Source organism: Schistocerca americana, chromosome 4 (genome assembly GCF_021461395.2).
Source record: "Schistocerca americana isolate TAMUIC-IGC-003095 chromosome 4, iqSchAmer2.1, whole genome shotgun sequence".
In the NCBI taxonomy this organism is placed as follows: domain Eukaryota; kingdom Metazoa; phylum Arthropoda; class Insecta; order Orthoptera; family Acrididae; genus Schistocerca; species Schistocerca americana.
The window spans coordinates 735,340,985-735,357,637 of NC_060122.1; the positions used below are offsets into that span (position 1 = coordinate 735,340,985).

Genomic DNA, 16,653 nt, shown 5'->3' on the forward strand with positions numbered 1-16,653 from the left:
ATCCGTCACGCTCACCACTCAGCTATGGGGGCGGACAGTCCCCCATTACAATTAAACTTTTGTCCCGGTTAACTATCTGAATAACGCCTTTTATCTTATCTTGCATTTCATCAGTCTCTTCATCATGCAGAGGTGGCTGGCAAATAAACTTGTACTAATATGGTAGGTGTCGACTTTGTGTCTGTCTTGGCTCCAGTAACGCATTCACTATGCTCTTCATAGTAGCTTACTCGCATTCCTATTTTGTTATTCATTCTCAGACCTACACCTGCATTACTTCTATCTGGTTTTGTGTGACCTTAAGTCCGCTGGCCTGTATGGCCGTGCGGTTCTAGGCGCTTCAGTCGGGAACCGCGTGACCACTACGGTCGCAGGTTCGAATCCTGCCTCGGGCATGGATGTGTGTGATGCCCGTAGGTTAGTTAGGTTTAAGTAGTTCTAAGTTCTAGGGGACTGATGACCTCAGATGTTAAGTCCCATAGTGCTGAGAGCCATTTGAACCATTTGACCCTAAGTCCTGTTCCTCCTGCCTCCGAACTTTACTAATTCCCACTATGTCTAACTTCAACCTATCCTTCCCCTTTTTAAATTTTCCAACTACCTGGCCGATTAACGGATCTAACATTACGCTCTCCCATCCGTTGAACGCGTTTTGTTTCTCCTGATGACGTCATTCTCCTGACTAGGCCCCGCCCGGAGATCCAGGTAGGGGACTACTTTACCTCCGGAATATTTTACTCACGAGAACACCATTATCGTTTATCCACACAGTAGAGTTTCAAGCCTTCAGTAAAATTTACCGCTGTAGTTGCCCCTTGCTTTCATCTGTTCGCAGTACTAGCACAGCAAGGCCGTTTTGGTTGATGTTACAACGCCGGATCAATCTATCACCCAAACTGTTGCCGCTGGAAATACTGAAAAGGCTGCTGCCCCTCTTCAGGGACCACAGTTTTATCTAAACTCCCAACAAATACGCCTCCGATGTGGTTGCACCTACGGCACGGCTCTCTGTATCTCTGAGGCACGCAAGGCACCCCACCGATAGCAACGTCCATGTTTCATGTGAGAGAATACTAAAATGTGATTAGCGGATGACTGCAATAAAAAAGATGAGTAGGTCACTCTGCAACAGATTAAAACCTCCATATTAAAAGCGTGAACTGTAGTTCAGATACTACACAAATTGAAAAAGAGAGCAATTTCGCACTCAAATGTGTTTCTGCGCTCTCGTCAAAATATGGAATGTATGCTTTAAAGTCTGGCATTCAGTGATTTTCACGCTCCAGGTATCATAGGGAATAGGAGATGGGGGTGGAGGGGTGGGGGGCTCCCGTTGCAGTGCGCTATGTAGCTACACTTTAACGGACAGTGTCGTATTCGGAGGTGGACCACGGTGGCTTAATCCCTTCGGAGTACTGGTGGTAGAATGCGTAGCACACTATTTGCGTATGTAGATAGCTAAGGTTTCACGTCTATTGTTGTCTGACCAAGAAAAAAAAAGAATAAAATTTTGTGAATGTCGTTTTATCTATCCATCCTTTTACATATATCCTTTTTGTCTTCTCTCACGGGCGAATTTTGCGGGGTCTGTGTCATGTCGCAACGCCCCACCGAGGTGTCCTCAGTATCTCTCCAGCGGACGCCTACGAGCAAACTGCAGACACAAATACCGTGTATTTAGTGGTTCCGTCCGCTCACTTGAAAGCTCTTCAAATGTCAGCACGCAGCAGAGGGCCAGGAGGTGCGTCTTAATAACTGACGAGCCGAAGCGACGGAGACAGAGGGAATTTGTTGTGCCTGGGCTGCTGTGTAAACTGAGCGCCCGAATCGATGGCTCCGTAGCCTGCAGCCGTCACGCCACGCTGCGTGCCGCCGTCGCCTGAGGCGCAATTAACGACCGCTTCCCGATTCACTTTGCGTCGAGTGCTGCGGACGAATATAGCGGCTTCTTTAAGGCTTCTTGCATGTTGCAAATTATCGGAAGTATACGTAATCTCATTAAAGGTAATTCTGCGTCAGCACTGGAATCGGGATTTTCTTAGGATAGCAGCAAAGTGTGGGGGTTAAACTTTAATTTGTTTTGGTAGAAACTAGGTTTTTGTTGACCTAGTACTGTCCCTCTGTAATTTAGTACCTAACATATATACTGTTTTCAAAATTCTCTCTTGAGTGAAACAATTCTCCCGGTCATAACCTTGCCCATACATGTTTGGGTGTTGTTACACCATCATCATTGGATTTCATTTACCTTCTAGACGTCTGGCGGCCGATGTGTCACACTTGCTTGGGTCGTACAGGCGTACTTCTCTGACAAAACTGCTGTTATAAGCAGGTCTACTTTTAAGGTCGCATATTCGCTCAAGATTTCGCAATCGGCTGCCAAAGGGTACTCTTGCCGATGTTTGTGGTGGTTTGCACGTGATCACAACTACATCACTGAATACAGAAAAAGTACTACTATGAAGTTTACTGTGTACTCACATATTTTGTCATCGCCATTTATTTTATTTTCTAAAATAAACTATACGTCATATTCAAGTCAGCAACAACTCAAACTAGCTAGTTTTATCTAAATCATCTTTCGTTTAACTTGAAAGCCTTACCTGCAGCAACAAACTATCTGTGGCCGCCATTGTTTATAAATACACCGCCTGCATTTGCTTGTTTATAGATCATCGGCTGCTAATTTCTGAACGCATGTGCTACTTTAAAAATACGCACCTGGCATACATTTACAAGGACACTGATAAAATATTTGTCAGTCCTTCATACTGTATTCACCACGTCTGCGCGAATTTTTGATAAAAACTTCACACAAATTTACCAACTATGAAGAAACTCACCGAATCAGCAAGCAGCTTAGACTGCAGTTGCACAGTAAGGATCATCTCTGTTAAACTGCGATGCCTTTCCCGAAGCTCTGTGTTTCTATTTCGCCGTAAATTGCGTCGAAAGCACTGTTACGTGCAAGAAAATTTTGAACACCTAAATGTGCAATCGCTCGACAATAAATAGAAAAATAAAACGATTGAAAGCTGGTTACAATAACTTGAAACTGTGTATAAAACAAAAAGGGCTATTTAAACCAACAAAAAACTATTTTCATTACTTTTTGTTGGATAATTATATTGCATTTTTTTCATCGAATCCATATCTGGTTTTTTTCCTATCACGTACTACTCTGTCGCAAAAGGGCTGTTATGAAGCAAAAAATTAGCAAGACGTATTTAATAGGAATAAAAAGTAATTACATTTTTGAGTATGAACAAAACTTTTATTGAAGTATGAGAAAGGAGACACGTCCTTATATCATAGGAATTATGTCCATTGGCTTATATTTTCTTTCCCTCTTCTCCGTAAAGTGTCTGATATAACTTATTCTTCCATAAATTTTGTGTTGTACGTCTCGCTGAAGTGACCAACAGCAGTCTCACGCAACATTGGCATTCTTACGACCCTGATATAGTCCTTCCGTCTTCTAGATATTTTGATACAAACGCTCTTCTTGTTTGCCCTGACGTCACTAGAGTCTGTTCGAAAAGCGAATTTTGAGGCTCATCAAACAGCCCAATTTTCCAACTTTCAGCTCGTTGGCTACAATAGGAAATTAATATGAGTCTTTTTACTGACTAAGAAGCCAGTAACAATTTCCTTGAACTATATGCAAGCAGGCTTCTAATTTACGCTCATTTTTAATTGGAATCTAACATCAAATATCAAATGTCAGGTCTAAAAATCATTTTCATTTGAGTAATTCTTCCAGAAATTATTTCATGAGGTCCCAGTTCACTTCCAAAGATACCAATGGACTTTTTTCGTATCCACGAGGTTATGGTCCACAAGGTACAACAGCCAAGGATCTTCTCAAGAGCATTTACGATACGCACTATCTACTACAATAATAGACATGGAAACTGTAACTTCGTATTAGTGTTAATTGAAACAGTTTACGAATTATAAGTATACATCTTTAACCCTTTCATGGTTAAAATTTATTTTACATGTATTTGTAAAATAAACGGTCAAAAACTGTCTTCCTTTGTGATAAATAATACTCCTTCACTATCAAAGAATTTTAACCTGACTTATTTTGAAAATCAGTTAAGTATGACACATGTGTCCCGCGAACGTAACAAGCTCCGTGTTATCACATGAACCTAAGATTTTAAGAGATAAATTTTTATTTTTAGACGATTTTACCAGGATGGTAATCGTGGAGAAAAGTATAACGAATCAGTAGCTAAACACATTTATTCTTCTGACAATGAAAAACACGAATTTTCGCACACAAATTTTCAACACAACATTTCAAAGTGTCTTTGATATACCACACACCAATGTTTTCGACGTTGTATGAAATTTTCTGGATCGTGTACTTCCCACTACGTGAATTATACACAAACCAACAGAATTACTGAGGTGTTCAGTAGTGTTTCAAAACAATGTCGATTCTGTATAAGAAAACACAGTTAGTTCAGCCATTCTTGGACTAGAGAAGATGGTGATGTAATCTGATTTTCGTGAAACAATCACACTATAAACGCACGCCTCACCATCTGATCACTCACAGCCTTCTATACAGGGTGAGTCACTAACTATTGCCACGTAGAATAACTCCGAAAGTATGATAATGGCTGAAAAGTTTGTGGGACAAATATTGCATGGGAGAACGGGGGCCATAATATGACAATAGTTTTTTGTTCCTAGGTGGGGTCGCGTTACAGATACGAAGGTCAACTTTGTTTTTTTAATTGGTATGCTGTAGTGTTGTACTTATTTTCTGATAAGGGCTATCGAGACGAATCCAATGATGTGTAACAGTAAGGTCTTTGAAGGTCAACGAAGGTCACAAAGGTGGCTGGTATAAATGCAGTGCTACAATCTTCTTATCATGGATTGAGTTGTATTCCTTATCACTTCGGCACCTATCGGAGCACATGCTCTGACAATTCTCTCTCGTATGTAGTGGAAATAGTAAATATTCGCCGAATACGGCGTATCCATCTAACGTGCCATTGACATGTAAACACCATTCGACCGTTTCGCAATAGGAACTGTAAGACTTGTATCGTCGAATCAAGCGAATTTGAATGGCATACTCCTTCGAAGAACAAGTCGATATTCTTCTCATTTACGGAGAATGCCAACGAAATTCAAGGAGAGCTAGAGACTTACACGCTGAAAGACATCCTCACCCTACACGCCGTACATTTATATATATGTACAGCTGGATCTTTAACGCATCGGAAACATATCTGACAAAGAAAAGTTACTATCGAGGAAACGGTAATTGGTACTCTTGCCACTGTGGTTCGAGATCCTTGTGTTAGTTCGCGTCAAATCCAAGGGAATCTGGCATGAGCCAGAGTAGTGTTGTTCGTGTTCTGCATCGCCATAAATATCATCCTTACCATATCAATCTCCACCATGAATTAACGGGTTATATGCGTCGCACTGAATTCTACCGATGGGCTCAACTTCAGATTCAGAGGCTCTGGTTCAAATGGCTCTGAGCACTATGGGACTCAACTGCTGAGGTCATAAGTCCCCTACAACTTAGAACTACTTAAACCTAACTAACCTAAGGACAACACTCACATCCATGCCCGAGACAGGATTCGAACCTGCGACCGTAGCGGTCGCGCGGTTCCAGACTGTAGCGCCAGAACCGCTCGGCCACCAGCGGCCGGCCAGATTCAGAGGGATGACACATTTATTGATTTGATTTTATTTACTGACGAGTCTACATTCACGAACCATGGAAATGTTAATTTGCGTAACATGCATTACTGGGCAACCGAAAATCCATGTTAGCTCCAGAAAGTTGCACACCAAAAACCGTGATTGTTGAATGTACGGTGTGGGATTCTGGTGGACAGAATTATAGGCACCTATTTCATCGAAGGAAATCTTAATGGTAGGAAGCACACCACATTCCTGCAAGAAACATTAGGTCTGTTATTGGAAGAAATACCTTTAAGAACAAGGAACAGAATGTGGTATCAACACGATGGCTGTCCGGCATATTTTTCGCTGATGGCTAGAAATGAGTTGCAGAGACAATTCCCAAATCGTTGGATTGGACGCGGAGGAGATGGGGCGTGGCCGGCTCGTTCGCCAGGCTTGACGCCTCTGGATTTTTTCTTGTGGGGTTTCGTAAAAGACGTTGTTTATAAAGATGTTCCAACTATCCTGAAGAAATGTGAGATAGAATCGTCAGAGCATTTGCTTCGATAAGTGCCGATATGACAAGGAATACCACCCAATCCATGATAAGAAGACTGCAGCACTGCATTGATACCAATGATCTTCACTTCGAAGACCCTCTATAAATGGACGTTCATGCCACCTTTGTGACCTTCGTTGACCTTCAAAGACCTTACTGTTACACATCACTGCATTCGTCTCGATAGCCGCTCTCAGAAAATAAGTACCAAACTAAAGCATCCCATTTAAAAAAACAAAGTTGACTTTCATATCTCTGAATCGGCCTCAGCTAGCAACAAAAAAGCAGCGTCATATTATGGCCCTCGGTGTCCCATGCAACTTTTGTCCCACAAACTTTTCAGCTTCTATCATATTTTCGGAGCTATTCTTGGTGGAAATAGTTAGTGACTCACCCTGTATAGCCATGCCACGGTCCATAGTCTTCTCTCCAAGTTCTGAATGCATCTTGCTACGTGCTAGCACTATACAAATGTGAGATATAGACGTCCCAAAGCTCAAACCTGTGTTTTACTTTAGTGGTACTCTTGTATCCCGTCAACCAAGAAAGCGTTAAAATCGGAAAGGTATAAATTTTTTGAATACTGAGTGTTAATTTGTATGAATGTATGGTTTCGCGGCGATATGAATTAAAAAATTTTTCTCGGGTTTCCATCCCCGTCAGGTGGTTAAAATCCCACGAGCTTTCGACCGAGCTCTCCTCAGTCATTGTCAAGTGCTAAGAATGACTGCTGTGTCGCCGCGGCCGCTTCGTTATATAGCCGCACTGCTGGCTGTGACGTCACTAGTGCTCTCTTCCTCGCCATATATGGTAATGTTTCCATCCCGCCTCCGTCGCGTCCGTTTTAGCTTTGCGATGGCCGGGTCCCATGCTGTGCTGAGCTGCAAACCGTACAGCCACGGACATTTGTCGCAGGCTATATCTGGTGTGAGACGCAAGAAACACACCAACAGCGAAGAGAACACCACCGAAGAAGAAAGCAAAAAACTTGTGTTTTTGCCTTTCTGTGGTACAGTATCTGGAAAGATTAGCCGCCTCCTGAAGAGATATAACATTTCATCGGTGTTCAGGCACCCAGCAAAAATTCGACAGCTTACGAGGCCTGTGAAGGACGATCTAGGGCTTAAAACACCTGGAGTGTACAAGATACCACGTCAGTGTGGCTGTTACTACGTCGGCCAAACAGTACGCACTTGGAGCAACGCCGGACGGAACACGAGAGCTGCTTACGCCTACGCTATCCAGAAAAATCAGCCGTGGCAGAACACGCCTTGGAAAATGGACACCGAATTGTATTCAACGAAACATCCATCGTTATGAGGACGAAAGCATTTTGGGATAGCGTCATAAAAGAAGCTATTGAAATAAAAACCTCTGAAAACACTATCAGCTAGGACAGCGGTTAGCAGCTCAACACAGCCTGGGACCCGGCCATCGCGAGGCTAAAACGGGCGCGACGGAAGCGAGATGAAAACATTACCATATATGGCGAGGAAGAGAGCACCAGTGACGTCAAAGCCAGCAGAGCGGCTATATAACGACGTGGCCACGGCGACACAGCAGTCAGTCTTACCACTTGACAATGACTGAGGAGAGCTCGGTCGAAAGCTAGTGGGATTTTAAGCACCTGACGCGGTTGGAAGCCCGAGAAAATCTTATTGAGTGTTAATTGTAAAAGAACTGTAGATATTTTATATATATATATTAGCATTCAGCAGCCTAAAAATCACAAGACAAGTCACTTTCGTTTTCATCGTCAGCATACGCTCTTCAGATGTGATAAAATAAACGCTGTAAAAACCTCTTTAGTTTATAAAGTGAAGATTAGGTGTTTTTTTAGTGGACGTTATTGACCGCCTCGTCATTTGCTGTGCCTCGGCCACCCGTGTTGCAGAGCGAGCGCCTGCAGCTGGCCGCCTACAGCAGCGACTGGACGGCGGTGCCCGCGCGCTTCCAGAAGGACCTCTGCATCCTGCTCAGCCGCGGGCACCGGCCGCTGCGCCTCGCCGCCTACAAGTTCTACACCATCTCCAGGGAGACCTTCCTCATGGTACACGTTCAGAGGCGCTCTTCTCATCCCCCCGTCACGCGATCCACCTGTCACCTACCTCTCACGGGTGATGCGCTATACTGTTAATCTCGAGTAATACACTATTGGCCATTAAAATTGCTACACCAAGAAGAAATGCACATGATAAACGGGTATTCATTGGACAAATATATTATACTAGAATTGACATGTAACTACATTTTCACGCAATTTGGGTGCATAGATCCTGAGAAACCAGTACCCAGAACAACCACCTCTGGCCGTAATAACGGCCTTGATACGCCTGGGCATTAAGTCAAACAGAGCATGGATAGCGTGTACAGGAACAGCTGCCCATGCAGCTTCAACACGATACCACAGTTCATAAAGAGTAGTGACTAGCGTATTCGACGAGCCAGTTACTCGGCCACCATTGGCCAGACGTTTTCAGTTGGTGAGAGATCTGGAGAATGTGCTGGTCAGGCCAGCATTCAAACATTTTCCGTATCCAGAAAGGCCCGTACAGGACCTGCAACATGTGGTCATACATTATCCTGCTGAAATGTAGGGTTTCGCAGGGATCGAATGAAGGGTAGAGCCACGGGTCGTAACACATCTGAAATGTAACGTCCACTGTTCAAAGTGCCGTCAATGCGCACAAGAGGTGACCGAGACGTGTAACCAATGGCACCCTATACCATCACGCCAGGTGATACGCCAGTATAGCGATGACAACTACACGCTCCAATGTGCGTTCACCGCGATGTCGCCAAATACGAATGCGACCATCATGATGCTGTAAACAGAACCTGGAATCAACCGAAAAAATGACGTTTTGCCATTCGTGTACCCAGGTTCGTCGTTGAGTACACCATCGCAGGAGCTCCTGTCTGTGATGCAGCGACAAGGGTAACCGCAGCTATGGTCTCCGAGCTGATAGTCCATGCTGCTGCAAACCTCGTCCAACTGTTCGTGCAGATGGTTGTTGTCTTGCAAACGTCCCCATCTCTTGACTCAGGGATCGAGACGTGGCTGCACGATCCGTTACAGCCGTGCGGATAAGATGCCTGTCATCTCGACTGCTAGCGATACGAGGCCGTTGGGATCCAGCACGGCGTTCCGTATTACCCTCCTGAACCCACCGATACCGTATTCTGCTAACAGTCATTGGATCTCGACCAAAGCGAGCAGCATTGTCGGGATACGATAAACCGCAATCGTGATAGGCTACAATCCGACTTTTATCAAAGTCAGAAACGTGATGGTACGCATTTCTCCTCCTTACACGAGGCATCACAACAACGTTTCATCAGGCAACGCCGGTCACCTGCTGTTTGTGTATGAGAAATCGGTTGGAAACTTTCCTCATGTCAGCACGTTGTAGGTGTCGCCACCGGCGCTAACCTTGTGTGAATGCTCTGAAAAGCTAAACATTTGCATATCACAGCATCTTCTTCCTGTCGGTTAAATTTCGTGTCTGTAGCACATCATATTCATGGTGTAGCAATTTTAATGACCAGTAGTGTAGGTTGCCAACGGAGAAATGCTCCTATCGGGACACATAAAAGGCGAATATGCTCCTGTTTAAAAGACTCTGAAAAGTGGGGTACCAGCTGCTTCAGTCTACCCTCTTCAGCACCCTTAAAATCTTACTCAAAAGTTTTGGCATGCGAACATTATCGCGCTCTTCCCAGCGCTCAACTCAACTCTCGTTACCACAAGCTCCACTCACTCACACCCACTATCGCTGTAAGTCGCTCATACCCATCCACTACCACTTGCCCATTCTCACTCACTCAGTCAGCCAATTCACTGCCATTATCTCTTTGTGTCTCTCTGTCTGTCACCGTCTCCCTTTTTCTCTCTCTTACTGCTACTGTCTCATTCATTTCTCCCCACTCCTGCTGTCTCTTCTAACTGTCGCTCTCTCTTTCTACATCGTTGTCATTGTCAAAGACTGTGTCTCTCATTATCACTGGCTCTCACCCATCCGCATGCTTAGCTGGGTGGTAACGTGCTCGCGGCCCATGCAAGCGGGCCCGGGTTCGATTCCCGGCTGGGTTGGAGATTTTCTCCGCTCGGGGACTGGGTGTTGTGATTTCTTCGTCATCATTTCATCCTCATCCGCGACAGGCAAGTTGCCCAATGTGGCGTCGACTGAAATAAGACTTGCACATGGCGGCCGAACTTCCCCGGACGGGGCCTCCCGGCCAACGATACCATACGCTCATTTCATTTCTAATGCTCTCATCGCCCCCCCCCCCCCCCGCCGCCGTTCCATTTTCTCCTTATCTTTATTCTTCTCCCACTGGCACTGCATCCTGCACTCTTGTACTAGCATACTCTGTCGCTGTCAGCTATGTTCCACTACCATAGTGCCCCTTTTCTTTTGCTCACACTGTCATTGTCTCCTTCGCTGTTGCCTTACCACAACCACTGTCTTTCAGTATTTATCACTTTTCCGTCTCTTACGCGCTGTCATTTCCTCTTTCTCTGTCAGCATAAAAAAAGCGTGAATATGTTCGCATGCCAAAATTTTTGAGAAAATTTTTAAATGTTCTCCAGAGATTAAAAATGAGGCAGCTGGTACCCCAGTTTTGAAAGGTAACGGATTCGCCTTTTTTGTGCTTCACATTTTTCCGCTTGTTCTCTTCTATTCCCTGCTGCAACAGGGCATGTCACTCATATGAAAAGAAATTTTGATGTTTTACTTATGTGCAACTCAAATAACGCAGAACTAATTTTACACCTCAGACTGTATTTTACGTGCACAAAAATTTTGCTTGTCTTTCTGTAACACAATACGAGATTCCTAGACGTTCTCGTATAACAGAGACACTTTACAGCATATTTGTCCATGCAACATTGAAAGGTCTCTGTTGGATTCCTTTCATGTTCATTTCTTAAATCTGTTGTCATTTACGGCATAAATTCCTCTTCTAAATTTACTGTGGTGTTTCTAACTATCTGGGAGGAGACTGAGCAGTGAAACGTGTTACCTTTACGCATAAACAAGAACGATCTGTCACACTACTACACATGAAAACACAGTTTATATGTAATTCATGTCACACAGTCTCATACGCACCCTACATCCGCTTTCTTTTATATACTGTATATGATAAGATACTGTCATCCTCCTTCCCTTCTGTGTGAGAGGATGAATGAGCAAATGTATTTCTAGTTGCATGTTTGATGGTAGCAGACAAGCCTGTCTGCTAGAGAACAGTAGGACCAACGTCGTAACAGGTAGCTACGCTTTCTAAAAGCAGAGAGGTTTCTATTCTTAGTATGGTCCTGTCTGTTCCTTGTCATGTTTGTATAGGAAGCTGCCTCTCTGGTCACTTCCGTTTGTATCTGTGAGGCACCCTCAGGAAGGGACCACGGCGGTCTGTCCGCGGCGAGCGTCTGAGGTGGTAAGATCTCCGGCTAAGTGTGTGTCTGCTAAGTCCGTAGGACAATGGATTTCTTAAGTTCAGCCTAACTGAAAATTTAATCACCTTTATTTCAGGTTTAGCTCTAAAATATCTAATGTTATCTTAAATTGCAACGCAGTGTAAATCGAGTGTGAAGTTCAGAATATCTTCCGGTAGTTGCTTTGTCACTACTTTGTGAGTAAAGTGGAACCACGTGTTGATCAGTAACTCTAAGATCATCAATCTTAAATGCGAATGTGCGTGAGATTATAACGTCTCGTCTTGACAATATTTTTCAATATAGCAACTTTTCTTTATGTTCAACCCACGTGCGGTGTACTTTGTGAGATCAGTACCACGTGCTTATACAATTGTTTGACCCATCAGGTTAATAGTAAGACGATAGTAACCAGTTCGTGGTTTTTCTTTTGTAAATCGCGTTTCGATGTAATTTATTTTCATTATCAAAATTATTGTGTGACTACGTGAATCTTGTGGTGTAAGCACCAAAGTAGCTCTCAGCTATTCTTTTCGGGAAGATTTCACAGGAAGTTAGTATGAATTTAGTTTTCCAGTGTGTGGTAATTTCATGACGGACAGGATTGCGCTACAAACGTAACTTTTTTGGGTGAAAATTGAATCGGTTGGTTGTGGTTAATTTCTTCTTGCATATGTTTCAACGTCCTTCGTGTGTTATTTTATGAATGCAGTGGTGTATGTAGTCTCCCAATGTTGGTTCCCTATTTGATGTGTTCCGTAAGATTACAAACTCACATTTTCACAATCCTAAATAAGGCACCAGTTTAGTTATGAATCAAGTTTGATATGCTGAAATTTTAACGGAACAATGATCAATGTTAAAATAAATGTCCAAATATAAACTGATTTATTTCTTTTTATTTAAATTGTCTTTATATATGTATATCACCGGTTATCATAAGATGAGCACTAAAATATTATAATTAATGTTAGTCTGGTTGGGAATTTGGTAAGCTAGACTGGATACCTGGTGAAACAGTTGCGCAGAAATGCAAGGTTAACTTCCTCAGATAGCTCACAGCTTTTAACCCATTTTTACGGTCTTGAATATCAGCACCGCAATCAGAACAAATTAATGCAACATTACATTCATCTTACGATAACCGGTGATATATATATAAAAAGACAATTTAAAAAAAAAAAGAAATAAATCAGTTTATATTTGGACATTTATTTTAACATTGATCATTGTTCTGTTAAAATTTCAGCATATCAAACTTGATTCATAACTAAGCTGGTGCCTTATTTAGGATTGTGAAAATGTGAGGTTGTAATCTTATGGAACACATCAAATAGGGAACCAACATTGGGAGACTACATACAACACTGCATTCATAAAAAAACACACGAAGAACGTTGAAACATGTGCAAGAGGAAATTAACCACAACCAACCGATTCAATTTTCACCCAAAGAAGTTACGTTCGTAGCGCAACCCTGTCCGCCATGAAATTACCACACACTGGTGTACTAAATTCATACTAACTCCCTGTGAAATCTTCCCGAAAAGAATAGCTGAGGGCTACTTTGATGCTTACACCACAAGCTTCACGTGGTCAACTTGATTTACACAAAGAGTGTAACTCCACAATAATTTTGATAATGAAAATAAATTACATCGAAACGTGATTTACAAAAGAAAAACCACGAGCTGGTTACTATCGTCTTACTATTAACCTGATGGGTCAAACAATTGTATAAGCACGTGGTACTGGTCTCACAAAGTACACCGCACGTGGGTTGAACATAAAAAAAAAGAAATAAATCAGTTTATATTTGGACATTTATTTTAACATTGATCATTGTTCTGTTAAAATTTCAGCATATCAAACTTGATTCATAACTAAGCTGGTGCCTTATATAGGATTGTGAAAATGTGAGTTTGTAATCTTATGGAACACATCAAACAGGGAACCAAGATTGGGAGACTACATACAACACTGCATTCATAAAAAAACACACGAAGAACGTTGAAACATGTGCAAGAGGAAATTAACCACAACCAACCGTTTCAATTTTCACCCAAAGAAGTTACGTTCGTAGTGCAACCCTGTCCGCCATGAAATTACCACACACTGGTGTACTAAATTCATACTAACTCCCTGTGAAATCTTCCCGAAAAGAATAGCTGAGGGCTACTTTGATGCTTACACCACAAGCTTCACGTGGTCAACTTGATTTACACAAAGAGTGTAACTCCACAATAATTTTGATAATGAAAATAAATTACATCGAAACGTGATTTACAAAAGAAAAGCCACGAGCTGGTTACTATCGTCTTACTATTAACCTGATGGGTCAAACAATTGTATAAGCACGTGGTACTGGTCTCACAAAGTACACCGCACGTGGGTTGAACATAAAAAAAAAAAAAAGAAATAAATCAGTTTATATTTGGACATTTATTTTAACATTGATCATTGTTCTGTTAAAATTTCAGCATATCAAACTTGATTCATAACTAAGCTGGTGCCTTATATAGGATTGTGAAAATGTGAGTTTGTAATCTTATGGAACACATCAAATAGGGAACCAAGATTGGGAGACTACATACAACACTGCATTCATAAAAAAACACACGAAGAACGTTGAAACATGTGCAAGAGGAAATTAACCACAACCAACCGATTCAATTTTCACCCAAAGAAGTTACGTTCGTAGCGCAACCCTGTCCGCCATGAAATTACCACACACTGGTGTACTAAATTCATACTAACTCCCTGTGAAATCTTCCCGAAAAGAATAGCTGAGGGCTACTTTGATGCTTACACCACAAGCTTCACGTGGTCAACTTGATTTACACAAAGAGTGTAACTCCACAATAATTTTGATAATGAAAATAAATTACATCGAAACGTGATTTACAAAAGAAAAGCCACGAGCTGGTTACTATCGTCTTACTATTAACCTGATGGGTCAAACAATTGTATAAGCACGTGGTACTGGTCTCACAAAGTACACCGCACGTGGGTTGAACATAAAGAAAAGTTGCTATATTGAAAAATATTGTCAAGACGAGACGTTATAATCTCACGCACATTCGCATTTAAGATTGATGATCTTAGTTAGAGTTACTGATCAACATGTGGTTCCACTTTACTCACAAAGTAGTGACAAAGCAACTATCGGAAGATATTCTGAACTTCACATCCGAATTACACTGCGTTGTAATTTAAGATAACATTAGATATTCTAGAGCTGCCATTCGTCCACAGACATATAGCAAACCTCATGCCGTCACGAAGGCGAATGGTGGATACACTCAGTATCAGTGTCCACTAATAGGTGTCCCGAGAGTTTTGATCAGATAGCGTACATGAATGTATTGAGAAGAAGCACTAAACATAAATGAAATGGAAAATACCCCGGGTCATGCAGCTTTACTGTATGGTTAAATCATGATGGGATCCTCTTGGGTAAAATATTCCGGAGGTAACATAGTCCCCCATTCGGTTCTCCAGCCGGGGACTCCTCAGGAGGATGTCGTTATCAGGAGAAAGAAAACTGGCGTTCTACGGATCGGAGCGTGGAATGTCAGATCCCTTAATCGGGCAGGAAGGTTAGAAAATTTAAAAAGGGAAATGGATAGGTTAAAGTTAGATATAGTGGGAATTAGTGAACTTCGCTGGCAGGAGGAACAAGACTTATGGTCAGGCGAATACAGGGCTATAAATACAAAATCAAAGAGGGGTAATGCAGGAGTAGGTTTAATAATGAATAGAAAATAGGAGTGCGGGTAAGCTACCACAAATAGCATAGTGAACGTATTATTGTGGCCACAAAAGACACGAAGCCCACGCCTACCACATTAGTATAAGTTTATATGCCAACTAGCTCTGCAGTTGACGAAGAGAATGACGAAATGTATGATGAGTTAAAAGAAAATAATCAGATAGTGAAGGGAAATGAAAATTTAATAGTCATGGGTGACTGGAATTAGATAGTAGGAAAAGGGAGAGAGAGAAACGCAGTAGGGGAATATGGAATGGGGGTAAGAAATGAAAGAGGATACCGCCTGGTAGAATTTTGCACAGAGCATAACTTAATCATAGCTAACACTTTGTTCAAGAATCATAAAAGAAGGTTGTATACGTGGAAGAGGCCTGGAGATACTGGAAGGTTTCAGATAGGTTATATAATGAATGGTGAGTCAGAGATTTAGGAACCAGGCTTTAAATTGTAAGACATTTCCAGGGGCAGATGTGGACTCTGACCACAATCTATTGATTATGACCTGTAGATTAAAACTGAAGAAACTGCAAAAAGGTGGGAATTTAAGGAGATGGGACCTGGATAAACTGACTAAACCAGAGGTTGTACAGAGTTTCAGGGAGAGCATTAGGGAACGATTGACAGGAATGGGGGAAAGAAATACAGTAAAAGAAGAATGGGTAGCTTTGAGGAATGAAATAGTGAAGCCAGCAGAGGATCAAGTAGGTAAAAAGACGAGGGCTAGTAGAAAACCTTGGGTAACAGAAAATATATTGAATTTAACTGATGAAAGGAGAAAATATAAAAATGCAGTAAATGAAGCAGGCAAAAAGGAATACAAACGTCTCAAAAATGAGATCGACAGGAAGTGCAAAATGGCTAAGCAGGGATGGCCAGAGGACAAATGTAAGGATGTAGAGGCTTATCTCACTAGGGGTAAGATAGATACTGCCTACATGAAAATTATTAAAGAGATCTTTGGAGAGAAGAGAACCACTTGCATGAATATCAAGAGCTCAGATGGGAACCCAGTTCTAAGCAAAGAAGGGAAAGCAGAAAGGTGGAAGGAGTATATAGAGGGTCTATACAAGGACGATGTTCTTGAGGACAATATTATAGAAATAGAAGAGAATGTAGATGGAGATGAAATGGGAGATATGATACTGCGTGAAAAGTTTGGCAGAGCACTGAAAGACGTAAGTCGGAACAAGACCCCAGGAGTAGATAACATTC

At 42.1% G+C, this 16,653-nt stretch overlaps 1 protein-coding gene across 1 annotated transcript in view; it reads left to right on the forward strand.

The window, feature by feature from the left end:
• LOC124613761 (odorant receptor 4-like) overlaps positions 1 to 16,653 on the forward strand; it is a 41,941-nt gene that overhangs the window by 17,249 nt on the left and 8,039 nt on the right. The window contains exon 4 of the mRNA XM_047142478.1: positions 8,121 to 8,276. Within this exon, the coding sequence (XP_046998434.1) occupies positions 8,121 to 8,276 (156 nt within the window). The remainder of the gene's footprint in view (positions 1 to 8,120; positions 8,277 to 16,653) is intronic.